Source organism: Cibotium barometz, chromosome 25 (genome assembly GCF_041138505.1).
Source record: "Cibotium barometz isolate CiBa-2024 chromosome 25, ASM4113850v1, whole genome shotgun sequence".
Classification (NCBI taxonomy): domain Eukaryota; kingdom Viridiplantae; phylum Streptophyta; class Polypodiopsida; order Cyatheales; family Cibotiaceae; genus Cibotium; species Cibotium barometz.
Genome location: NC_141070.1, coordinates 6,035,928 through 6,063,926, shown reverse-complemented (window position 1 = coordinate 6,063,926; position 27,999 = coordinate 6,035,928). Strand labels below are relative to the sequence as shown.

Sequence of the window (27,999 nt, the reverse complement as noted above, 5' to 3'; positions counted from 1 at the left end):
TTGTTAGTTTAGTGCTAAAATCCTTGAACAACTAAAAGAGGCCCATTTGCCTATGCCCTTTCTTCTACCATCCACATTTTTGTTAGTTCAGTGCTAAAATCCTTGAACAACTAAAAGAGGCCCATTTGCCTATGCCCTTTCTTCTACCATCCACATTATTTATAACTTTGGGGATGTAGGAGGCCTCTGCGTGGAAGGAGCACGGAAAGTGAGGAATCCGATTCCAAGTGCACCTAACAGAGTGGGGTGCATGCTTTGATGGGCGAATCAGCATGTACCGTGACAGAGGCTTGATTATGATTTTCTGGTACCAATATGCTGGCTATGGTAGGGTTTCTCTTAATTTAAGAGGTGGAAAAGGTTTAAGCTAAGCTAGGCTTTTCTATTGAAAGTAAATCTACGTTGTTATTGCTGTCTTCCTCTCGGTTCTCTTGTTGATATCTGCAAAGGATTTGATTTGGGTTATTGTGTGAATTGAGTTCATGGAGTGACCTGAGTATGTAAAGCTTGGACTATGGTAAGGACTGGCTTGGCTCCAAGGCTGCTCTGTCCTCTTCTTTCCATCATGTGGGTTATGGGCCTCGCTCCACCACCACCCTTCTTAGTCCACTCCCATCCGCCCCCTTCCTCTTCTTTTTGCCCCTTGAATTTCACCCTTCTTGATTCATTAAGATCCATAGGTGAAGACGTTAAAAAGGGCTCCCCTAACAACACTTACAGATGTACCAGTTTTGTCCAAGCTCTCCAGTTTGTCATGGTGGACTATGTGGCCCGTTCCGGACACTTCTGGGTTCCGAGTGTATCTGCCAATGCATGTTGGGATGCCTTCGACAAGAAGCTTGGCGCTCTTGGTGACGCTGTAAATGTCAGATCAGAATGCAATTTCATGACTGCCTCCATAGCCCAAGGATCAGATAGCTGCAAGAACATCACTACAGTCCAAATCTTAAAGAGGGTGGTGCCTGTCGGGGTCTTATCCGACATCTCCGTCAAGTGCATAAATGCTTCTGCAGATTGGCTAAGTAGCTGCTCAGCTTGCACTGAGGCCGTGGTGCAAGCTACTAATGATCACATGCCTGTTGGGAACTCCAGTGGAAACATCAACAGTTGCCAAGACCTGTTGCAACTGTATGGGGCTTCTACTATGCCCAACACAGATTCAAGAATAAATGTTTCAACTTGCCTGCTTAACCTCGTGCTTCACAAGGATCATAAAGCCACCCACTCTTCGTTCATCTTTGGTTCTATAGGAGCAGCAGTGACACTTGTGTTAGCTTTGGGCTTGCTTCTATCCATCTATTTTCGACATCGGATGCGGAGAGTCGCCGCGAGCAAACGGGACCTTGAAGCCAGCAAAGAAAAGATGGCAAAATCCAATAGCAATCTCACATGGTACACACTAGATGAAATCAAAGCAGCCACAGACAATTTCTCTGTGTGCAAGTTGCTGGGATCTGGTGGTTTTGGCAGCGTGTATAAGGGTATACTCCTGGATGGAACACAGGTTGCTGTGAAGAGGTTCAAGGATAGTTCTCCTGCAGGGGACGAGGAGTTCTTTCACGAGGTTGAGGTCATTAGCAGTGTGAAGCACCGCAATTTAGTGGCCTTGCGAGGCTGCTGCGTAGATAAGTCGGACCCAAGAGGCCATCAGCGGATCATAGTCTATGATTACATGCCGAATGGCAGTCTCCATGACCATCTCTTTACCCAGAAAACATCACTTGATTGGCCCAAACGGCAGAACATAGCCCTCGGGATAGTGGGAGGTTTAGCATACCTTCACCAGGATGTGCAACCGGCTATCATTCACAGAGATATCAAATCCAGCAACATTCTCCTCGACAGCCATTGGAATGCTCGTGTTGCAGACTTTGGGCTGGCAAAGTTCACACCAGAGGGCGCCACTCATGTCACTACTCGAGTGGCTGGTACCCATGGCTATGTAGCACCCGAGTATGTTCTTTATGGCAAGATCAATGAGAAGAGTGATGTATACAGCTTTGGGGTTCTACTTCTTGAACTTCTGACAGGGAAAAGGATCATCAGTTTTTCCATGGATTCAGAGGGACCACTCCTTATTACTGACTGGGCATGGTCATTGGTAAAAGAGGGTAAAATAATGGATGTTCTAGATCCACACATGGACAACTTAGGCCCGCCAGAGGTCGTCCAGAAGTATGTTCACATAGCTTTATTGTGTTCACATCCTCATGTATCTTCTAGACCTCCCATAGATCAGGTTTTAAAACTTATGGAAACTGACCAGCCTTTGCCTGTTGTACCCGATCGCCCCCCTCCCTACACAGTAGCAATGAGTGACTTAGAAAGGGCTGCTGGTAGATCGGGGCTTTTGTCCAGCAGCACTGGTTTCCGGTCATTCAGCTCTCAATCAGACCTAGCAAGATGATATATTTCTTGTTTATGTATGCGTCCACTGTGTTTTTAAACATCGGAAGAGTCTTTCTTGTTTATGTGGTCTCATGGTGACTTTTTGTATGCCTTTGCATGCGATGGTGCACGGCTAGTATGATCTCGGCATTGATGATCTGGCGCTCTAATCTTCTCCTAAGTTGCTGTTTGTCGGTTACGATTCCATTTTACTTGGACTTGGAGAAAAATGGTAAAACCATCTGAAAAAGAATTCTATGTATTCTAGAGCATCCTAATTAGTCGAGTAAAAGACTTGAGAAATGATAAGGGGATGGACCATAAGTGTGAAGTTGATATGAAGGTGGCAGCTAAGTGTGGACTATCAATCTTTGAACTCTTCATGATCCAAATGGATAATCTTGTGGATGCATTCAACCCCTTTCTTTTTACAATCAAGCCAAAAGCATCAATCAATATAATACCACTTGTTACTAAAGTTTGCTTCACTTAACCAACCCTTCCACATACAACAATGAAGTCTTGCCATTCAACTATGTCAATGCTATATTCTATTTAATAACTTACTTATATTTGTAAAGTAGCCTTCACTTTAGAAAGTTATATACGGGTAGCAGTAGATGGGTGGGGTGACCAGCTAAACGGTTGCTCATGAGATGATCTGAAGGAGATGTAGGCGTCATGTGTGATATCTTGTATTTACACTTCTGCATTAGGCGCGAGCTTAGTTGCTAGGATTGAAGTTTCTCTGAAGTCTTTATTCTTATTTGTGCACACATAGAACAACTTTGGGCCTTCATTAAAATTGCTATTGTCATCATGCATGATGTAATGCAGTAGCAACTTTATTAGTTAGGTTTAGGGACTATGGTCATGGACTCGAGTATAAAAGGGGCTCATGGGCCACCATTGGTATCTTTACTTTTGGAAAATCTTGGAGCCTTTGACTTATACACATTTGGCTTCTTGTTTCCATCCTCATGGTGAGAGGCTAAACCAGTCGTCATGGATTTGTATGTGATTTCTGCCTTGATTGCATAAAAGCTTTCATGATGATTGCACTATTTTAATGTAATAGAGAATCACTAGGATCCTCTATTTTTCGTGGTGATTCTCTATTACATTAAAATAGTGCAACCACCATGAAAGCTAGCATCAAGGTAGAAATCACATACAAATCCATGATGCCTAAGTGGTTTATCTGCTCACCATAAGGATGAAAATAACCTTCTATAAACCAAATGTGTGTAAGCCAAAGGCTCCAAGATTTTTCAAAAGTAATATATCTAAAAGATGCCGATAGTGGCCTATGAGTCCCTTTTTATACTTGAGCCCATGACCATAGCCCCTAGACCTAACTCATAAAATTGCTACTTCATTACAAACCATCTCTTCCCAATGATTTTGTCTTCAAAATCTATCATATGTATAATTAGCCAATGTCAAATATACATAAATGAGAAGTGAAGGTTTTATCATATCCATAAGACCATAAGAATAGATAGAAGAATCTCCAAAAATAGCTACGTTAATGACGTATGAACCATAAAAATCCACTAGTCCATAGATGCAGAAACTAGATCTTTCAATCATGAGAAAAGAGTGTCCTTGATCTTCAATATGCTCCCATGAATGAATCATACCACTAGAAGATAGTGTTGAAGCCTCCAAAAATGAACAAGCTTGGAAGGCTTCAGACCATAAGCTTCAATCACCAAATGAAGAATAATAATCAATTCACATGTAGAGGATTGGACAACCCATGTCATAGTTGCAAACCCTTCTAATTTCTTCATGAAAAACATCTTGAAATGAGTTGCAAATGAATTATACACAATGTCAAACCATTCCCACATTATAAGTCTTCATCATAATAGCCACTGGAATAGAGAAAAGACTCTAAAAAATGCTTATGTAGATTTTTGCCACATGGTCAAGAAATATCTTTCATAGGTAGACCTTCTTGTTGCACATAGAAAAGTGGTTGCCATGTAGCCTCATGAAAGGGTAAATGCTTCCATTTGATGAGGAACTCCTCTATGCTTTTATTACTCAGCCCCCTTGTCCTTTTTCCCACAATCCTCTCCAGCTTATAAATGATTTCTCCCTCTTCATCCATAGTAGGAAGCTCTTCCACTTCATGAGGTATAGAATCCACATACTTCTTGGGATTGGATGCATGGAATATAATATGGATTCCAATAGAAGAGCTTGTACGCGAAATCACCAATCCTTTTGAGCATTAGTAGAGCCATTGAGTTTGTTGTGGTGGCTCTTAGGTAGCTTCAAGAGTAAATAATCTCCTTCTTGAAACTTCACATTACACCTAAGCTCATTCGCATTAGCCTTCATAACCTCTTTGGCTTTCTTCATGTTGTCGGCCTTGCATAGTTGAAGAAGTTGCCTCGTTCTCTCCATGATGTTCAAAGCTCATAATCCTTTGTTGAAGGTTCATATGAAAGTCACCAAGTGATGGCAACCAATCACAACCCCATATTATGTCAAAAGGACCCATGTCCAATACCACCAAATCACCTTCCCAATGGGTAGCTCCATTGGAGTGAGCTTAAGAGAGTTAAGGGGTTTTGAATTGATGAAGCTATGGATGCTTCTCGAACCCACTAAAATGTGAGTAACTCTCCCATTGATGTATTCCACCAATCGTAGGGTACTTGGGCTCTTGCAACCCACCATTAGCTCTTGAGATATAGAACACACACAACGTGAAAATTCAAAAATTTTTGGGGTGTCATGTCATCCACACAATGTGCCCATCATTCCCACCACTAGGGTCAAATGGAATTTCATGGTTTTCTTTTATGAAAGAGTGGTTCTCATGTGACTCTTCATCTTATGTTTCTTCACGGTAATCCTCAAACTCTTCACCCTCATGAGAATGTTTGCTTTCCTCTTCACCCTCATGAGAATGTTTGCTTTCCTCTTCTTCATCCACGAGAATCATAGTGGCCACAACCTTCTTAGTTTTGCATACATGCCTGGTGGACCACCTCTCTTTGCACTTAAAACATAAGCCTTTGCTTCTTAACTCTTTAATCTTTGGATTATCTATTCTTTGGGTCTTCTTTTGAAGGTTTGAGTACGCTTTTTGTTGAAAGTATTCCCCTTCTTTGCATCAAAATAAGCTCCACTCTTGGGATGTCCACCTCCAGAGATGGATGAATCGCAAAGCAACAACAAGCTTCATTCAAGTCGATGGATTCATGTTTTGGGGATGCCAAGAGAGTGTCCATTTATCCAAAGGCAAATCAGCCCATAATTTTAGATGAAGAGATGTATTGGGATGAGGAAGAGGCTATGCATGATTGGGAGCATATGTCCTTCACATAAAGGCAAAGAGAGACAGATGATATATGGGTGGAGTTGCCTTCTTTTATAAAAAAGGAGTACAAGGAATTTACTCAATTCATGAATTCTTACATGTAAATGCAAAAGTACAAACCCTCTATCCATCATGGGAGTCTTTCTTCTAATACTTTAAAGGATATCAGAGACAAGGTTTACCTCTCTAATTTTAAGGGTGTGGTCAGCTTTACATGAGATGGAGGAGTGGATTACCAAGATGGAGACCTATTTTTAGCTTTATGTCGAGCTTTATGTCGAGTGAGCAAGATAAGGTACAATTTGCTTCATTGCACATGGAGGATTTCGCTCACCAATGGTGGAGGAATATGATCAAATAATAAAATATACCACATTCATGGGAAGATTTGAAAAGGGAGATAAGTTTGGCTTTCATTTCACCCGTGGTACTTGATACATACCATGAGCAATGGTATGAACTCTCTCAAAAAGGGCATTTTCGTAAGAGAGTATATCAAGAGTTTCATGAAGTTGTCCATGCATGTGGAGGGGCTAAATGAGAAAATGAAGATGAAGAAGTTTGTGCACGGATTGGATTTCTTCATCAAGGTGGGTGTGTCTTCTCAAAGGCCAAACACTCTTAAAGAGGCTATGAGATTGGCGGAACTTTATGAGCCTAAATATAGGAAATCTCAGCTCATTTCACTCATAAAGGACTCACATAAGCAACCCATTACTTCTTTTAATATGGGTAGAAACTCTCTTCCTACACCACCATCTTCCATTCTTAGATTTCCTACCATCTATATGGGTAGACAACCCAAGAGTGGAGCTCATTTTGATGCAAAGATTCAACAAAAATCCTCATCAAATCTTCAAGAAGACCTAAAGAATGGATGATCCAAAGATTGAAGAGTTATAAAGCAAAGGCTTATGTTTTAAGTGTAAAGAGAGGTAATCACCGAGGTATATATGCAAAATGAAGAAGGTTGTGGCACTATGATTCTCATGGATGAAGGAGAGGAAACCAAAGATTCTCATGAGGATGATGTTAAAAATACAAGTGAATAGGGTGTGTGCGGGAACAAGCCCTTGGTTAGAGGTTGTAAAAGAGGATGTGTAAATGTGAAAGAACCTGTGAAAAGGTGAGAAGAATCTACTGGGAGAGAATAAAGGGTAGCATGAGAAGATTTAGGAAGCGTGAAGATATTCTGGGAAGTGTGGAGATATTATGGGAGATATTCTGGGAAAAGTGAAGAGGTGGAGAGAATCAGGGAAAAGAGGTGGAGTGAATCATGGAGAAATCAGTGGGATTTGATGCTTGGATGTAAACTCTATAAATTGAGGCATTTTCCTAATGAGAATTTGCTGGTTTTTGATTATCCATGCCTACATTAATCTATTTGTTAATTACCTACTAATTACGTCTTAATTATTTGCTAATCACTTTGTTAAAATGATATTGATTCTAGTGTTTGATCCACCATAGCTCATCACAATGCCCTAATTTCAACATGGTATCAGAGCCATGCCTAGAATCCATCAGGTTTATGAGCCCATTATCTAATTAATTAAGATTAATAGATAATTAGAAAATAATCAAAATTTTAGTTAGTTTTCAACTCACCTTTGTACCCCTAGCCAATGGAGGAGTCCATTCTCCTTGCACAGTTAAAATTTGCCCTAGTGCTTCTAACCATAGCTAGCCATCTCAATACTCTTTAAGCTCATCAACTCCACGCAGCAAACCGCCGATGGATGCAGCAGAAATTACAAATTTACCAGGCGTCATTTTTTTGAAGGGTTATTGATATTTCTTCTTGCTCAGATCAAATGCCTCTAATTCCTCTTAGCCCAAGGTGTTTTCAAGCATGCTCTACAAGCTGGTGAAGACAAAATTCAGTTTCATAAAGTCTACAGTGAGATCCAAGCTCTTCATCAAATCTGCAGGTGACTTTGGTAAAACAGAGATTAAGCTTTCAATATTTGGTCAAATCTTGTGGTTCTTGGCTAAATCCTCTACTAGACTCATTGCTATTGATGGCTTTGAAAGCATTTGAGCTCATTTGAAGTCTAAGGCACCAGATCTAGACTCCCCACATACTCTATTTTTTGCACACAAAACAGTGGATTAATTTACTAATTAGTGATTAATCAGTGCTAATCACTATATTTTGGTGTAATTGAGGGTTCAAATTAACCATTAGGTATCTGATACAGATCCTTATAACTTCAGATTGCAATTCAGAGTTGGTTTGATACTCCAACCATCGTGTACAAATTAGTTACCCTTGATTTAATGTAATTTCTGGTAAAATTGTGCTGATAAAATTGTGATAATCATCATTTTGCATTTAACCCTTGGTTAATGCCTGTAAATCTCACTCAAATTCAATATTATTCATAGCCAGAGAGCCCCATGAAAGAAGAAGAATATCTCTTTCCAAGAGGAAGATCCACACCAAAAAAATATAAAGGAAGCATTGAAGGAAGACATGGACACGAGAAGAGAAGCTGCCATAAGAAGACTGAAACAAGAGACGGACGCGTGGAGAGAAGCTGCCATAAGAAGACTGAAAGAAGAGACGGACGCATGGAGAAAAGCTGCCAGGACAAGAAGACTGAAGACAAGAGAAGATGTGAGGCTCCAAAGAGTGAGGAGCTATGTAAAAATCTCTGAGAGAGAGAGAGAGAGAGAGAGAGAGAGAGAGAGAGAGAGAGAGAGAGAGAGAGAGAGAGAGAGACCCCACAACCCAATGTAACCTGCCCCAACAAAGTAAAACCACCTCTGAGCCACCGATGATGTAGGCCACGTGGTAGATATATGTGTGAGCACTTTAGTCAAGGTCGCGGACACTTATAGCAGCCTTGGACACATAGAGAGAGAGAGTGTCAAGGACTATGGAGTTTAGGGACTTGAGGCACTGGTCGCGGGCTGTCCAGTAAGAAAGAAACTTGATACAGGGTCCAAGTGTGCTAAGTTAACTTGAGGGGAGGAGTAGACACTGGTCGCGGACTATCAAGTAAGAGGGAAACTTGGTATAGGGTCCAAGTGTGCTAGAGAGTATTCACTTGAGGGGAGGTGTTAAAAATACAAGTGAATACGGTGTGTGCGGGAAAAAGCCCTTGGTTAGAGGCTGTAAAAGAGCATGTGTAAATGTGAAAGAACCTGTGAAAAGGTGAGAAGAATCTACTGGGAGAGAATAAAGGGTAGCATGAGAAGATTTAAGAAGTGTGGAGATATTCTGGAAAGTGTGGAGATATTATGGGAGATATTTTGGGAAAAGTGAAGAGGTGGACAGAATCAGGGAAAAGAGGTGGAGTGAATCATGGAGAAATCAATGGGATTTGATGCTTGGATGTAAACTCTATAAATTGAGGCATTGCCCTAATGAGAATTTGCCGGTTTTTGATTATCCATGCCTACATTAATCTATTTGTTAATTATCCACTAATTACATCTTAATTATCCACTAATTACATCTTAATTATCCACTAATTACATCTTAATTATCCACTAATTACATCTTAATTATCCACTAATTACGTCTTAATTTATTAATTACCCACTATTTGTTAATTACGTCTTAACTATTTGCTAATCACTTTGTTAATGATGATTCTAGTGTTTGATCCACCATAGCTAATCACAATGCCCTAATTTCAACAGATGAAGAGTTTGAGAATTTCCATGAAGAAACACAAGATGAAGAGTCACATAATGAGCACTCTTTCACAAAGGAGGGTGATGAATTTCCATTTGACCTCGGTGGTGGAAATGATGGGCACATTGTGGATGACATGACATCTCAAAATTCAAGAATTTTTAAATTTTCATCTTGTGTATGCTCAATTAAAGAGAATGTGGGGAAGAGAGAGAGCTTGAGATCCTTGCAAGCAAACACACACACAAGAGAGTGCAAGACACAAGGGAGAGATGAATGGCTGAAATTTCTTCTATCTTCTTCTTCTCTCTACAACCATATAACTAAAAGATAAGACTACATACATAAAGGGAAAGTACGCTCCTACAATAATGTTGCCATATATATAGGCAGTGATGTGTGTGAACACACTTAGGACCGCCGGGGCACTTTTTCCCTCCTTCGAAGGTTTTTTCCCCCGGCTTGTATATACGCCCATCCTTCTAGGGCTAACTTATCTTTTGTACATTGACACAATTTAGTACACTGTGTGTTGTGTGCATTCCTGCTTCTTCTTCTCCAAGCTTTGTGTGCTTTCTTGCAACCCTAATTCCAACAATTGGTATCAGAGCAGGCATCAGCTCCCAGGGCTACGCCGCTAGCACCCTCCGACTCACGTTCTCTGATTGAGAAATTTTGACACTACAGCTTTTTGCAAAACAGGCATACGTATTCTATTGTGGACCGGGCTACATAGCACGAGTTATTCTCTGTTCAGTCTTTGCTTCATTACAGATAGCTTTTGCATCAGTTTAAGTCAGTGGCCATGGCTGATAACAGCAATGATATATTTCACATGTTGTCTACTGATGACAAATTGGATGGAGATAGCAACTATCCACTTTGGGCATACATGATGTAGCATGTTTTGGTTGCAAAAGGAGTGTGAAACATTGTGCAGGGTATGGATGTATGTCCAGGTTTTGTGGATGTAGGATCTGTTGAGGATGTTGCAGGTTCTAGCAGCTCTACTGTTTGCTATTGTTTTATCCCACTAATGCTGAACAAGCTCGTTGGGATGGTAAAGATGCGCAGGCTCATGCCTTGATTGCACTTTCTGTCAAACGTAACATCACTCCACATATTTGTTCAGCTAAAATAGCAAAACAAGCTTGGGATATTCTAGCTGGTTTGTATGCAGGTCGTATAACAAGGCAAAAATCTCTTACCTGCGTAAAGAGATAGAATCGAAGATTATGCAGGAAGATGATGACATGAATGTTTTTCTTGCTGAGATTAAAGATCTCAAGGAACAGTTGATTTCTACAGGTGAGATTATTCCTGATCATTCTCTTGTGTAGATTGTTCTTTCTTGATGCTTTACCTGAGTCATATCAGACTTTTGCTTCCACGTGGAGACTTGTTACTGAGGACAGATTTGATGTTGTCAAGTATGATACTTTAGTCAACAAGCTCTTGCAAGAAGCGCAGTCCAGGAAAAACAAGGCTAGGCAGCATGCAGTTGATCAGGCATTTGTTGCTGCCCAGCAGAGAAGAAGTGGTAAGGCAGCCCCTTCCACTGTTTCTTCTCCTATTAGTAGGTCTGCAACTTCTTCTCCTTCCACAGGTAGCAACAATAGGTCTGAGAAGGCTCTTGATAAAAGGCAAGAAAAAAATTAGGTGTAACTATTGTAAGGCAAGTGATCATGTCATTAAGAATTGCCCTAAGCTAAAGGCTAAAGAGGCAAAGAAGACAGAGTCAAATGCAGCCACAATAGCGAATGCTTCTACAAATGCAGATTCTGTAAATGTTGTGCAGGATACAGAATGGGCGTTTAGAGTGTATTACCAGTTTGACCCATCTGTACATGATGCATGTTTGGCAGTTTCTGTTGACTCTGATGTATGGTATTTTGACAGTGGTGTTACAAAGCACATTACCTCGCATCGTGATATGTTCACTTGTCTTGAGGCTGTCCCTAATGGGAATATTGTCACATGTGCCAATAATGCTTCTTTCCTAGTGAAGGGCGTTGGTAAAATTATGCTTACTGCTGCAAATGGCAGCGCTTTCACACTTTCAGATGCTTTGTATGTGCCAGGGATAAAGAAGAATCTATTGTCTATCTCTGCGCTTGCTAGAGTTGGACTTGTAGTCAAATTTGTGGATGACAGATGTACTGTTCATGATTTGACTTCTGGTGATACGATTATTGCATCTGGCACCTTGTTTCGTGGGCTGTATAGGCTCAATTCTTATGCCAAGTGTGTGGAAGATTCAACAAATGCAGTTTCTGATGAAAAGGGAGTTTCAGATGAACCAAAACTATGGCATGCTCGTTTTGGTCATCTGAACTTTGCTAGTTTGTTGTATTTGCAAAAATTTGATATGGTTGCTTCATTGCCCCCTCTTGAGGCACCATTAAAACATGTTTGTGAAGGCTGTATTTTAGGCAAAATGCAGCGTTCTGCATTTCCAAAGGATGGTTCTGTGCGGGCCACTCGCAAATTGCAACTTGTACATAGTGATGTATGTGGGCCTATACAAACTCTGTCATTTGGTAAACACTTGTATTTCGTGACTTTCATTGATGATTACTCAAGGCATGCATGGGTATATCCACTGAAGGCAAAGTTCGAAGTGTTTTTGTGCTTCAAACATTTTTTGCTTATGGTTGAAAATGTATCCAATTGTACTGTGGGCACCCTCCGTTCTGATCGAGGGGGGGGAGTACATGTCTAAAGAGTTTGATGCATTTCTGGCTAGTTGTGAGATAAAACACCAATGTACAGTGCCGTATACCCCTCAGCAAAATGGTGTTGCTGAGAGGAAAAACAGTCACTTATGGAGATGGCACGATGTATGGTAAAGAGCCAAGCTTTGCCACATGCGTTTTGGCTTGAGGCTGTCATGTGTGCTGCATATGTACTCAACAAGTGTCCCACTAAGGCCTTGCTGTCTGTTACTCCATACGAAGCTTGGCATGGCAGGAAGCCTTCTATTGGTCACTTGTGTGTCTTTGGTTGCTTGGCCTATGCTTTAGTGCCTGTGCAACAACATAGAAAATTGGATGATAAGGCTCTCAAATGCATTTTTGTTGGTTACAGTGTTGAGAGCAAGGGTTACAGATTGTATCATCCGCAGTCAAAGCGTATCTTGATTAGTTGAGATGTTGTTTTTGTGGAAGATGCTGTCCAGCCTTTGTTATCATGTACCAAAGAGACAGGTGTGAGCTCACCGGATGTATTTGATACGTTGTTGCCTTTGTTTATAGGTGGGAATTCAAATGTAAGTCCTAATGAGGCAAATATTCAGCCTATGCAGATTTCAAACGACATCATAAATCAGCCTCTTTCTGATGCAGATTTATAGGATGTAATTTATGAGGATAGGGCTGAAAATGAGCAAGCTAGAGGTATGCCTAAATGGCTGGTGCAAACCTTGCGTGATAGTAAAATTGATGCACCTATTTCTAGTTGTACTCGTTCAGGTTTTTAGCATGCCTCTTATGCATCAGATTGTTATGCTTTGGCTGTGTCTAGTATGTGAAGAACCTCTTTCATTTGATGAGGCACAAAAATCAAAAAATTGGTTGGCTGCAATGCAAAGTGAATATGATGCTACAATGAAGAATGGTACATGGTCTTTGTGTGATTTGCCTATTGGTAAAAAGGTCATTGGATGTAAGTGGGTTTTTAAGTTGAAACGAAAGCCAGATGGCAGTGTTGATCGCTATAAGGCTAGACTTGTTTTGCAAAGGGTTATGCTCAAGAAAAGGGCATTGATTTTGATGAAACCTTTGCTCCCACTTGTCGTATGACTACCATTCGTAGCATTTGTGCATTGGTAGCTCATAATGGTTGGAATGTACATCAGTTGGACATAAAGACTATGTTCTTGAATGGAGATTTTCATGAGGAGGTGTATGTATCGCAGCCTCGTGGTTTTGTTTAAAGAGGGCAGGAAAACAAAGTGTGCAGGTTGAAAAAGGCTTTGTATGGTTTAAACCAAGCTCCACGAGCTTGGTATGAAAAGATACATGCATATTTGACTGCACTTGGTTTTCAGAATAGTCCAACAGAAAGCACTTTTTATGTTAAACGTGTGGATGATGCACATCTAATCATTGCTCTCTATGTTGATGACATGCTGCTCACAGGACCAAATGAGAGTCATATTACTGATTTTAAGGCTGATTTGAATGCCTCTTTTGAGATGTCAGATTTGGGGCATTTGCATCATTATTTGGGGATACAATTTAAGCAATGTGATGGAGGCATTGCTTTGTGTCAGACAAAGTATATTGAGACATTGTTGTTTACGGAGATTTGGCCTTGAAGACTGCAAGCCTATTGCTACTCCAATGAAGACAGGTTTGAAGTTGAGTCTTCATGATGCTGGAGATCACTTTGATGTCACACTCTATCAGACACCTGTTGGTTGCTTCATTTATGTATGCATTACAAGGTCAGACATTTAGTTTACAGTCTCACAGGTGAGCAGGTTTATGCATAGCACAGGGTCGCAGCATTGGAAGGCAGTTAAACGCATCTTTCGCTACTTGAGTGGCACCATATATCTTGGGTTGTTTTATCCCAAGGAGGGATCGTTGCCGCCAGATTTACATGCTTTTTCGGACTCAGATTAGGCTGGTTGCTATGACACAAGAGTGTCCACAAGTGGTTTTTGTTTCATGCTTGGCTAGCTCATGCATTTGGTTGAGCAAGAAGCAACCTACTGTGGCCACTTCTAGTTGTGAAGCTGAGTACAAGGCAGCTTTCACAGCTACGGTTGAGTGTGTGTAGCTCTCAGACGGCTTATGGCTGACTTGGGTGTTGGACAGGAGTCTGCCACCTGTATCTACACTGACAGTCAGAGCGCATTGGCAGTTGCGAGAAACCCAGTTTTTCATGCTCGCACAAAGCACATTGAGGTGCATTATCACTATGTCAAGGAGAGACTCTCAGCAGGAGAAATCAACATGGCATATGTGCCAACACAGGACAACCTTGTCGATCTTTTCACAAAGGCGCTTCCTTGTGAGAAATTTGAAGCTTTCCGCAAAGCTTTGGGCTTGCTCCCCTTTGTGGATTGATCTATTTCAGGAATGGCACTTCCCTATACATGAGTGCCAGCTCTCGTTCACACCATCACTCCCACCATCACTCCCACCAGGGGGGATTTGTTGCCATATATATAGGCAGTGATGTGTGTGAACACACTTACGACCGCCGGGGGACTTTTTCCCTCCTTAGGAGGTTTTTTCCCCCGGCTTGTATATACGCCCATCCTTCTAGGGCTAACTTATCTTTTGTACATTCACACAATCTAATACACTCTGTGTTGTGTGCATTCCTGCTTCTTCTTCTCCAAGCTTTGTGTGCTTTCTTGCAACCCTAATTCCAACAAATAACATACAAATGGTCAGTCCATAGTGTGAGCCTGACTATATGAGATGGAACCTATAACTATGCCATAACTCTAGTACAACAAAGTGGCTGTCACATAGCCTATCATACTAGTGACATATCAACCATAATCTCACCAACTATGCCAGTGGTGGCAGAAGTGCAGAAGCTATCACCTAATGGGTTATCAATGTTTTCCCATAGCACTAATTAAGCTTGATATCTCAATACTTCCCATCAAGCTTAACTTTACACACTGTACTCCAAGTAATCTCCTAAACCTGTGGAGCTTCTTTGTGCCCAATCCCTTTGTGAAGATGTTAGCCACGTGATCCTCTGTGCTGATATATACCAGATCTACATCACCTTGCTAGAACCTTCTCCTTCACAAAGTGATAATGCACCTCAATGTACTTTCTTCTAGCATGGTATATTGGGTTACCGTCCAACTGTATGCTGCTCATGCTATCATAATAAATGACAACTTCCCTATCCACGGTCTCACCCATATCACCAAGTAACTTTTGAAATCAATCTACCTCACAAGCTGCCACATAGCAGTACCCCTACTTTGTACTTGACAAGGAAACTATTGGTGGCGGCTTCTTACTGCTCCAACTCACAATAGCACTCCCAAATAAGAACATAAAACCACTTGTAGATCTCCTGTCTACAACCCATGTAGGTATATCTCTATATCAGCCTCATATAAAAGTCCATAATCAATTGTGGACTTTATGTACCTGAGAATCCATCTAGCCGCATCCAAGTGTGGCTTCCTACTAGGGGACTGCATAAACTGACTCACAAGTCCAACAACATAGTGGTTATGTAGATTAAGGTTCTCACTATGCACCTGTACGTAGTGGGGTTCTCCAAAAGCTCACCTGTATCTGTGGAAAGCTTTGTGTTTTGCTCCAATGGCACTGAAATAGGCTTACAGCCTATCATACCATACTTGGACAACATGTCCAAGCCATACTGCCTCTGTAATAACAAAATACCATGAGGTGATCTCACCACCTCTATGCCCAAGAAATACCACAGCTCACCTAAATATTTCATCTCAAACTTCTACTTCAAAAGCCTTTTGACATCATGTATGTCAACATCACTATCACTAGTGATAATCAAGTCATCCACATAGATGACTAATAGCATGATCCCTTTATCTGTCTTTTTCACATAAAGTGAAAAATTTGCATTGGATATCTCAAATCCAATGGTAACAAGATACTCCCTGTTCTTGTTTGACCATGCTCTAGGTGCCTACTTCAAGCCATACAAGGCTTTGCATAACCTGCACACAAAAAAAGGTGTGCATCACTCTCATAACTTGGTGGCTGCATCATGTATACTTCGTAAATCACCATGCAAGATGGTATTCTTTACATCCATTTGATGTAAAGACCAACCCTTTGCTAATGCTGCACCCATAGCAATGACAACGCTCACGGTTGCCATTCTTGTAATTGGGCTGAATGTCTCTTCATAGTCAATGCCATAAGTGTGTGTATAGCCCTTGGCAACCAATCTTGCCTTATACTTTCTCACACTGAACCATCAGCGTTATGCTTGACCTTATATACCCACGTACATCCAATTGCCTTATTTTCCTTAGATGAAGGCACTAACGTCCATGTTGCGTTTTCATCCAATGCTTCCATCTCCTCATTTATGGAATCTTTCCATTTCTTATTTCTAAGCGCCTGCTCAAAACAAGTGGGCTCCAACTCCTATGCTGCTTTAACCATGTAAGCATAATCATGGATTGTATATCCATCATATCTTAACCTGTCATCAACAAGATACCTAGCCCTTGTAGACCTGCGTACACTTGGATCACTGCCAGGTGTCCTTAAAACAACACTCGTTCTCCTTACACTAGGAGTGCCCACAAACAGAATGCCAAGCTCCTCATCAAGGCTCTGCTTTGAGCCGCTAGAATCACCATCCACATATGAGTGACTTGCTTAGAGATTAGGCATAAATTTTCCTTCCCTTTGCGTGATACGAGGAAAAGTCTTGTGGTGAGGACTATTCTTCACAAAAAGCAAGAACACATCAGAACATGCCTTTTACTCTAATTCGGGTAGAGGTAAAGGTAGAGATCGTGGTCGAGGCCAAGGTGTGACTGACAAAAGCAAACTAGAATTCTGGACAACACTCCAATGATTCGAACAACACAGCAGCAATCATACATAGTGGAAGAGGCCAGTTTAGAGGCAAGGGGAGCCAAAGAGGCCGAGGTGGTTGGCAAAGAAATCAGAGTGCAAATAGCATAGAGTACTATTATTATGGCAAAGCAAGGCACATGGCAAAGTACTGCTATAAAAAACAGAATGGCATTAAAAGTGGAAATTTATAGCAAGGTAATTATGCATCATCTAGTAAATAGGGTGGTGATGAAAGAAGTGAGCAACTATTTGTGATGCAGCACAGGCTTAATTTCATAACATGGGATTTTTTAAAATCTCAGGATATATGGTATATAGATTATGGTGCCTCTAACCACATGACTAGTCATAATGAGTGGTTTAGAGATATGCAAAAAATGAAAAACCAAGTTATGTAGAAACATGTGATGATATTGTGCATCCCATTGCACATGTTGGTAAAGTGTCATTATCTATGCAAGAGGGAAAAAGGAAGTACTTGGAAAATGTACATGTTCCAAATATTACAAAGAACCTAGTTTTTATTAGACAGATGGTTGAGCAGGGTCTGCAAACAAGTGAGGTTTAATCCTCAAGGATATTTTGTGGAAGACTTCAAAAATCAGTATCGCTTGGTTGCAACAAAGGGTAACAGAAATGGCAAGATGTTTACTTTGGATGTAAACATGCCTAAGGTAAAGGTAGCTATGTTTGCGCATAGAACAAGTGTCATAGATATTGACATATGGCACAAGTGCATTGGTCAGGTGAATATACAGCGACTAAAGTCTATGCAAGCCCAAAATATTATTTTTGCAAGTTTGCCAAAAATCATGTCAGTGCAAGGCCATTAGATGTTATACATTCAGATGTATGGGGACCAGCTAAAGCTGCAATAATTGCAGGTTGCAGGTATTATGTTACATTCATTGATGACCACACTAGGAAAGTGTGGGTTTACTTTATGAAGGAGAAAAGTGAGATATTTGCTCACTATTGGAGATCTAAAGCCTTGGCCGGGAAGGAAAAAGACATGCGAATAAAATGCTTGAGATCATATGGTGGGGGAGAATATTTTTCTAGTGAGTTCAGTGATTTCCTAAGAAAGCAAGGAATCAAGAGATAGTTTACATAATGCAGGTACACTCTGCCAATAGAATGGTATTTTAGAAAGAAAAAATAGGCACATTACAGAAGTGGCATATGCCTTAATGGCTGAAAAGAATACGGCACATTATTTTTGGACAAAAGCAGTAGCAATTGCTGTGTACATTATGAACAGGACACCCATTGCAACTGTTCATGGTACGACGTGTGAATAGAAGTTTACAGGCACATAAGATCGGATGTGTCTCACATGAAAGTTGTAAGATTCCTCCCCAGTCCCTCAAGATGTCCAGTTTCTCCCCCTGTAATCAATCCCCTTTTCAGAATAATAATAGATCTTGTTTCTATCTATTTTGGCCTGGAGAGAGAAAATGTCTAGAGGGAGGTAATTCAAAATTGAGATATTTTTGGATATAAAAATCCTCCTAGTGTCTAAAACGATTTCCCCTGAAATAGAAATTCAAAAAGAAATTTCCAATGTGCAATTGGAATTAATTAAAAATAGGTATAAAGAACCTTAATCTAAGGGTCCAGATTTTAATTATGCTCCAATTAAGGTTCCTATGGACCAATAAGATTAATCCAAATGTAGAGAGGAGATAAATTGAAGAAAAAAAAGAAAAACCTCCAAAAATGAGTAAATGCTCACATAAGATGAAGACTTGACTGAGTACAAGGTTTATTAGTTAAAAATTAAAAGATATTTAGAGGAAATGATGCATTTTTGACACCTCAGTGTGGGGATCTCCCTCATGAAGGAGGTGCCTATTTCACATGTGTGGAGGTGCCTATTTCACATGTGTGGAGGAGTTTTAAACTAAAAAATAATGAGATATTTTTATCTCTCCTCTCTCCTGTTTCAACTAGATCCAAAAAGTAAGCTAAACTGACCCAAAAATGGTCAAAAATTGACCAAACTGATCTAGAAAATTCTAGAATCAATTTTCTTGGTTAGAGACTCACTTTTTCCTATAAATAGAAGCCTCCCCCTTTTTAAAAGCTTAATGGTGTTTTAGGCACTGTTACTCTACTCCTACCCAGAGCCATTTACATTGAATTTTCTTGATAATTCAATTGTTTTTGGCTTAATCCTCTCCAAAGCAATTGGTGGCCACTCTTGCTTAAAAAAAGAGTAGAACCCTCAATCCCTCAAGCCAAAGGAAAGCTTACAACTCCATGTAAGCTAAAATTTTCTTACTTTTTAATTTTAAATCTATGGTTTTCTGGATTTTCTTATTTTATAATTGATTGAAGTAAATTCTAATGCTATGCCTTGATGAAAAGGCCACCCCCTTCTCTTCTTTACAATTCAGCCTTTCTTTATCCTAGAATGAATAGCAAAAAGATTAATTAAACTTTTCTTATTGTTTACTCTCTTGATTTCTAAAAATTATGTAGATTAGAGTCCTATACATCTAGATTGGGTTAATTTAAGTTGAAATTAGAATGATAAAAATGAGAAATGGTCAGCCATACAAAGGAGGTTATGGTAAAATTTTTTAATTTTGTGGAAAAGAAAGTTTATTTTTATGTTATTCCAAAAGAGTAATTCCCACCGTTTGTGCATTCTAAAGAAATATAATTTTAATTTACTCCATGTACATATTCACCTATGAATATGCATGGATATCATTGATATTAATTATTAAAATTAATTTCTATGCATAGAAAGATGTATAATGGACTTTTTTAATCATAAAAGTGTTATTTTCATTGAATTTAATTTCTATGCATAGAAAGATGCATAATGGAAATTTTTTTTATTATAAAAGTGTTATTTTCATTGAATTTAATTTCTATGCATAGAAAGATGCATAATGAAAATTTTTTTATTATAAAAGTGTTATTTTCATTGAATTTAATTTCTATGCATATAAAGATGCATAATGAAAATTTTTTATTATAAAAGTGTTATTTTTATTGAATTTAATTTCTATGCATAGAAAGATACATAATGGAATTTTTTTTACTATAAAAGTGTTATTTTCATTGAATTTAATTTCTATGCATAGAAAGATGCATAATGGAAAATTTTTATTATAAAAGTGTTATTTTCATTAAAATTGATTTTATGCATAGAAAGATGCATAAAGAATTTATTTTTATTTCAAAAGTGTTATTCTCATTAAAATTGATTTTATGCATAGAAAGATGCATAAAGGATTTATTTTTATTTCAAAAGTGTTATTCTCATTAAAATTGATTTTATGCATAGAAAGATGCATAAAGGATTTATTTTTATTTCGGTGTTATTCTCATTAAAGTTGATTTTTATGTATAAATAGATGCAACTTTTTTATATATCAAAGTTAGAATTCTCCTAAATTCTATGTTTAAATTCTATGAATAGATGTGATGAGATGTGATGTGAATCAGATAGGTGGGAATGAATGGATAGATGGATGTGATGTGAATCAGATAGATGTGAATGAATGGATGGATGGATGTGATGTGAATAGAGGTGATGAGATGTGATGTAAATCAGATAGATGTGAATGAAGGGATGGATAGATGTGGTGAATAGAGGTGATGAGATGTGAGGTGAATAGATGTGATGTGAATAATATAGATGTGAATGAATGGATGGATGGATGTGATGTGAATAGAGGTGATGAGATGTGATGTGAATCAGATAGATGTAAATGAAGGGATGGATAGATGTGATGTGAATAGAGGTGATGTGATGTGAGGTGAATAGATGTGATGAGATGTGTGATGTGAATCAGATAGATGTGCATGAATGGATGGATGGATGTGATGTGAATAGAGGTGATGAGATGTGAGGTGAATAGATGCGATGAGATGTGAATGGATGTGATGTGAATAGATACGATGAGATGTGATGTGAATTAGATAGATGTGAATGAATGGATGAGATGTGATGTCATGTGAATTAGATAGATGTGAATGAATGGATGAGATGTGATGTCATATGAATCTGGATGTAAATGAATGATATGGGATGTGAGTGGATGTATGTGAAGAATGGATGTGAATGAGTATGTGAAAGAATGGATGTGGATGGATGTGAATGAGTATGTGAAAGAATGGATGTGCATGTATGTGAAAGAATGGATATAGATGTGTATGTGAAAGAATGTGATGTGATGTAAAGAGATGTGATGTGACATGAATATATGTGGATGTGAAGTGATAGATATGAATGAAAGGATAGATGTGAGAAGTCGTACATGTGAACGATTGGATGGATGTGGATGAATGAGATGAGATGTGTATGAATGATTCTTCTTTACAAGAAGGACTGGTGCTCCATATGGTGAACCAGTTGGTCTAATAAGTCCTCGAGAAAGAAAATCCTTGATTTGAGTTTGAATTTCTCTTTGCTCAAGAGGATTAACTCTATAAGGTGCTCTACAAGGCGGTGCACTTCCACAAATAATGTGTATTTGATGATCCTCAGGACATGCACTAGGTAGTCCACGAGGTAACTCATTCAGGGAAACAATCAAAAAATTTAGAAAGGAAAGAGTCATGTGATGTATCCCTAGGAGATGGTTCTTCAACACAAAGCTAGTTAACCAAAATTAAGAAAGTTTTCTCTCTCTTCCTTAAAGCCCTCTTGGCCTAAGTATGGCTCAAAAGAGGTTTATCCTTGCCTTTTGTAGAGATCATGCATAAAGACAAAGAATTACACACAAGTAGCATATGACAAGAGCTTTCCTAAGAGTGTATGACAAGGGAGAATAGAGGTTGCACAAGATAGATGGAAGACCTACACATCAAAGAAACATTATTAATATGAAAAACATTAAGCCTATGAGAGCTTATGAGAGCTCATGCATAACTCATGAGAGGTTATTCAAGAGAGCTCTCTTTATGCATAGTTCATGAGAGCTCAGTATATCTCATACAAATAAGAGCTCATGCATAACCCTCATTCTTATGTCATACAAATAATAACTTATGCATAGATCTCTTGAGGCATAATAGATCTTATAAAAGCTCTCTTTTATACATAGCTCATACATATAAAAGAGCTCTCTTTATACTCTATGCATGCCCAACCAAAGGCATAGTATTATTTATAGAGCTCATGTATAACCCCCGTGTGAGAGGTTATGTAAGAGAGCTCTCTCTATGCATAACTCTTGAGAGCTCATGCATAAATCATGAGAGGTTATGAAAGAGAGCTCATGCACAACTTATACAAAAAAGAGCTCATGCATAGATCTTAAGAGAGCTCATGCATAGGTTGAATACAAATAAGGTATTATGCATAGCTCTATAAATATGTAGAAGTGAGCTTATAAGAGCTCATGCATAGATCTTAAGAGAGCTCATGCATAGGTTGAATACAAATAAGGTATTATGCATAGCTCTATAAATATGTAGAAGTGAGCTTATAAGAACTCACTTTTATGCATAGCTCATGCAAAAAAGAGCTCTCTTTATACTCTATGTATGTAACACACTCTATGCATGCCCAAACAAATACATAGAACACATGATGTTCTAAAAGATCTCTCTTTACACTCTGTGTATGCAACATACTATATGCATGCCCAACCAAATGCATAAAACACATAATACGCTAGGCATAGAACACATGATACTCTATGCATAGAGTATCATGTATAGAGTTCATGCATGTATAATACTCTAGGCATAGAACACATGATACTCTATGATCATAGAGTATTATATGTAGAGCTCATGCATAAAGATAAATAATTACACACAAGCAGGGTGTGACAAGAGAAGGCTGTGTAAGATAGATGGAAGACCAAGACACATCAAAGAAACATGAGTTATATCAAAACAATTTATGCATAAGAGAGGCCAAGAGAGAGCTTAAAAGAGCTCATGCGTAATCATGAGAGGCTATGCAAGAGAGCCTTGTTTATGCATAGCTCATGGGAGCTCATGCATAACTCATAAGAGGTTATCCAAGAGAGCTCATGCATAGCTCTGATTATGTTCCCTTGTGCATACTCTTTCATGCACAGCTCATGTATAAACGAGTTCTCTTTTACAACCTATGCATGCAATATACTCTACGCATATGCCAACCAAAAGGATAGAGCATAATACTTTATGCATAGAGTTTAGAGTAGTAGAGAGCTAATGCACATAGCATTGGGCATACATGCACATGCATATCATAAGCATAAACATAGTACAAAAAAGTCGCTAAAACCATAAAAACAAGAGCAGTGGGTTTAGGGTTAGAGCAAAGAATATTAAATCAATAGAGAGAAAGGGAATGGAGAGGAGAATGGAGAAGGACATAGAAAATAAAAATCTTTGGATTGAAAAACATAGAAGGAAGAAGACACATACCTTGTGATTATTCTGGTGGAATGGTGGAAGGAAGACCAAGGAAGGAAGGAGATGAAGAAGATAACGAAAGAGCGAGGAAGGAGGAATCATGAGAGGTAGCTAGGTCATGCAACCAAGAAATTTGGGGAAGACAGAGCATCGCGGCTTGGGTGGGAGGCCTAGGTAGGAGGATCCAATTTTTCCCCCATTCAATGTGACTATCAATGCGTAGTTATAGTCATGTGTATAGTTGTGTTGTTGAGAAATGTGGTGCCATAAAGCATAAAGGAAGAGATAGGGAGTGAGAACGAGTAGCCAAGCAAGTGCAAAGTCTAGCATGAAGTTACATGAGCAAAGGGGATTATCCCACATTGATGTACAAGTTCAAGGATGTACCTTCTCATATAAAAGGGGACCATTTCAAGCAATGAACACATCACTTACACTTATGTCAAGTCTCTTTATGTATCCAAGCTAATACATCTTGGTGTTTAATTGTACTTGAGTACTTGAGTGCATCTTAATTGATATATAGTCATGATGAGTCTTCTTCATTTCTATCCACCTTAGATTAGTTAGATTAGTGTAGTCATTAATGAGAGCTTGATCCATGATTCTTAACATGGTATATCAGGGCTTAGGTCTAGCTCTTCTAGCGTAGGCTTGAAATAGGTGATACTGGATTCATTAGGTTCTAGATTAGTTCTTTATCCCTAATTTTCTCCTCTTGTAGGCAACAACAGTAGTGTTTATCAAGAGAGAAAGGGAGGGAGAGCATTGTTAAGTAGTAGTTCCTTGGGAAGAGATCGTCTTATAAAGAAAGGGAGGACAACACCTAGGGCTGATTTCCATAAGCACAGTGGTGGCGGGCTGAAGTTACCAGTTATCAAGAGCATTTCACCATCTAAGAAAGTTGCAAGATTGGTGCAGATCCAAGAGCCATTGTCAAGAGCGTGCAAGGGGTTAGTTGCAATAGCTTCCCAATATAAATCACAATAATGCATAGGCCAATACTTGCAAGAAATAGCAAGAAAAGCGAGAAGAAGCAACAACTTGAGCAAGAGAGCTGCACCATACCATAGCCAAGAGAAACAAGAGCAGTGCTAAAGGAGCTAGCCTATCATAGCGGATGTGCTCAGAGTGATAGAGAGGAGTTAAGGATCACTTTTTTTTAGCATATTTGAATCCTTGATTTGCATCAACCTTGTAATAGTCAATGTTAGAATGCATGAGTGAAGTCACCTCCTGTAAGCATTGCAGTCTCTATGTGATCTGCTAGCACTCCATCTCAAAGGCATTTCACATCAACCAGGTGATAATCAATTAGCAAACAGAAGCTCGGTGGTCCTTAGCAAGTGAACAAGCGGCCACCATCACTTTAGCATCAACAAACCACAAGGGTGGCCTCCATTCGTAGAGGCGTAGCAGCAAAGGCGAAAACCATGTATTCAATGAAGATAACGAGCATAAAAAATATTTGTGGCTTGAAAAACTAACCCTTTAGGCTTGAAGATAAGGTTACAAAGTATTGATGTAAATGTAGCTCTTCTAATGGTGGGAGATAGCATTAGTGTTCATTTGGGGCTAAATGGAGAATCTTTCAAGCTACAAAGTTCCATGGCATATGCATGCTCTTCAGCATGGACATCACTGAGATGGGCATCAACAATATCATCGAGAACATTTCACTAGCACCAAAAATATGTGACCATGAGTCAAAAGTGTTTGTAAAATGCAACCAAATGAGCATGCTAGTGTGTGTGAAAAAGAAGTGTACAACCCTTGCAAAAATGCCGCAACCAAATGAGTATGCGAGTATATGTAAGCAAAGCATAAGTGGCAATAAACATGAAGACAAGCAAGGACAAGCAATCAAAGAGCCAAGAGTCAAGCCAAACAGCAAAGACCAAGAGACATGAAGCATTCAACAATGCAAAGAGGCTACCACGATATAGACAACATCACTGAGCAACAAAGAAGCTACCAACCACTACCCTAAACATTCGTAAATCAAATTGCTTATAAGAGCTCTATTTATACAAAAGTGGGCTTATAAGAGCTCTATTTATACAGAAGTGGGCTTATAAGAGCTCACTTTTATGCATAGCTCATCAGTAGAAGAGATCTCTTTATACTCTATGTATGCAACACACTTAATGCATGCCCCAACCAAATGCATAGAACACATGATACTCTAGGCATCTAATGCGTGATACTCTAGGCATAGAGCACATGATACTTCATGCATAGAGTATTATGTATAGAGCTCATGCATGTATGATGCTCTAGGCATAGAACACATGATACTCTATGCATAGAGTATTATGTATAGAGCTCATGCATAAAGATAAAGAATTACACATAAGCATGGTGTGACGAGAGGAACATCAAAGAAACATGAGTTATATAAAAAATATTATGCATGAGAGAGGTCATGCATAACTCATAAGAGGTTATGCAAGAAAGCTCATACGCATAGCTCTCATTATGCTCCCTTGTGCATACTCTTTCATGCATATCTCATACATAAAGGAGCTCTCTACACACCCTATGCATGCAATATACTCTACACGTGCAAACCAAAAGGATAGATCATAATGCATAGAGTTTAGAGTAGAGAGCTCATGCACAAAGCACAAACAAAACAAGCTCATGCACAAAGCACAAACAAAACCCAAACAATAGTTCCACCAATGGAATGTCCTAGGCTTGATATAAGCAGCTCTATTTTCCAAGAGAGACATCAGTGTTGCGGGGGCCCAACAGAGAGAACGTGGATGGATATGGGCTGACTGGTGTGTCCAGCGTGGCAAGAAAGCGAGAGTGGAACTTCATGAGAAGCTACCCTCCAGGGCTTGCGTGTGCGTGTTTAAGGCCGTGTCGGCGCACGAAAGCGCAGCCAGGTCGGTGCTGGGCTAACACGCGGCTGCCGTGCTGCCTGCCTATCTAGCTATATAGCATCTGTGGTCTCTCGGCAGGGGTGCTATCACCAGCATCCTTTGATCCGCTCTCGTAAACCTACGCCTAATTATTACTACCTTCAGCCTAAATCAAGCCTTCACCCCAATCGATTATCCCGAAGATATGGCTACTAGCGCCTCTCACCACCACGCCAAAAGCAGCTCTGCGCGGACTAGCGTGGAGAAGCAGGCCGGACGATCAGCTGAGGCAGCGGCGAAGAAGCACAAGCATCGCCAGCACGTAGCGGACACGTGCGCTGTGGCCGCGGGCGCATTTGCTCTGGTGAGTCCCCCTCCTATATATATTTGCGTACTGTGGTGGATTTTAACGTGTTGATCCGAATATCTGATGGACGTTCTGGGCGTCAAATGCAGCACGAGAGGCACGAGGCCAAGAAGCATCCTGAGCAGCACCACACGCACAAGGTCCGTGAGCACGTGGCTGCTGCCATTGCCGTCGGGGCTGGTGCGCTCGCTGCGCACGAGAAGCACGAGAGGAAGCAGGCCAAGAAGGAGGCGAAAGAGGCCCACAAGCATGCTCATCACTGGTCATTATAATCAACCCATTCATTCATCCATCCATCCACCATCCTCTCTCCCACTCTCTCTCTCTCTCTCTCTCTCGCTCTCTCTCACTCTCTCAAACTCTGTCTCTCTCTCACACACACACACACCCCGACCAAATTTTAATGGTTATTCCAATGACTTCAATGCATTGAAATCATTTTTTTTTGTTTAACTCTACAAATGTAATGACAAGATCGCTACACTTTGTAACTCCTTCCTAACTTCTTAATGCCTTTGCTTTGGAAAAAAAATAATAGTACAAATCTAATGACAAGATCTCCTTTAGTTGAGCTTGAAAATTTACAAAGGCCACCATCCTCTCTCTCCCTCTCTTTCTCTCTCTCTCTCTCTCTCTCTCTCTCTCACTCACACTCATATACGAAATTCTGTTGGTTATTTTGCTAATGATTTTAGTGCATTGAAAGCATTTTTTGTTTAATACTTCAAATGTAATGACAAGAAGATCTTGTTTAGCTCGACTTTAAAAGTTACGATAACAAACATTTAAGGATTTGCCTAGGGATTTTTATAGCCATCTTTGTGAGAAAAGGAAATACCTTTCTTCTGTCTTTAGTTTCTAGAAGGAAGGGAAGGAGATTAGTAGACCAAGTGAAGTATAGTTTGGCTTTTGATAAGGGCTTTTGTGAAGGGGCCCATGGACAGATTGCAAGCTCCCCCCTTTGTCAGTAGTGGGAGAGTAGTGAGGGTCTCAAGGCTACTTTTCGACCACCACCATCTGGTGGAGGTATCGCTAATTGGGCTTTATTTTTATTAAAAATATTAATAAACCCCCTTTTTTGTCATTGTTATCACTATATTTCCATTCGTTCAGACATCTACTTGTTTCCCATTTTTCTCTGTCTCACAACTTGTACCCAACCTGCAATTTGGTTCTAGCTCTTTGCACCTAGCCCCCACAGCCCCCCTCACCCCCCTCTCCCACTCCTTTGCCTTGGCGCTTACCCACACCCCCATGCCTTGCCCCCACCTTGGCTCTTGCCCCTATTCCTTTTGCCTTCCTTTTGATCTTTTTTCATCCAAACCCCACCCCCCTCGGCCCCCCCTCCCCCCCCGCGTGGTGGCGCGGCCCTTCTTACCCTTCCCTCCTTAGGTCTTTCTGCACTTTTCCACCCTCTTCTTGAAGCATGGAGTCATGCTCTTCCATTG

General features: G+C 39.9%; 1 protein-coding gene and 1 pseudogene across 2 annotated transcripts; both read left to right on the top strand.

Moving 5' to 3' along the window:
* LOC147624189 (putative LRR receptor-like serine/threonine-protein kinase RKF3 pseudogene) lies at positions 1–2,469 on the top strand (annotated as a pseudogene). Its single transcript, XR_015269138.1, has one exon. The product of XR_015269138.1 is annotated as a putative LRR receptor-like serine/threonine-protein kinase RKF3 pseudogene (transcript).
* Positions 2,470–26,280: 23,811 nt separating this feature from the next.
* On the top strand, positions 26,281–27,126 carry LOC147624188 (abscisic stress-ripening protein 3-like). Its single transcript, XM_086819901.1, has 2 exons — positions 26,281–26,548; positions 26,641–27,126. Exons 1-2 carry the CDS (start codon positions 26,390–26,392, stop codon positions 26,821–26,823), a joined length of 342 nt encoding a protein of 113 aa, XP_086676027.1. The 5' UTR covers positions 26,281–26,389; the 3' UTR covers positions 26,824–27,126.
* The last annotated feature ends 873 nt before the right edge of the window (positions 27,127–27,999 follow it).

Bases quoted from the DNA above. Each gene is read 5' to 3' on its own strand.
- LOC147624188 (XM_086819901.1), top strand. From the start codon at position 26,390: ATGGCTACTAGCGCCTCTCACCACCACGCCAAAAGCAGCTCTGCGCGG. The intron at 26,549-26,640 runs GTGAGTCCCCCT...CGTCAAATGCAG, and splicing joins CCGCGGGCGCATTTGCTCTG to CACGAGAGGCACGAGGCCAA.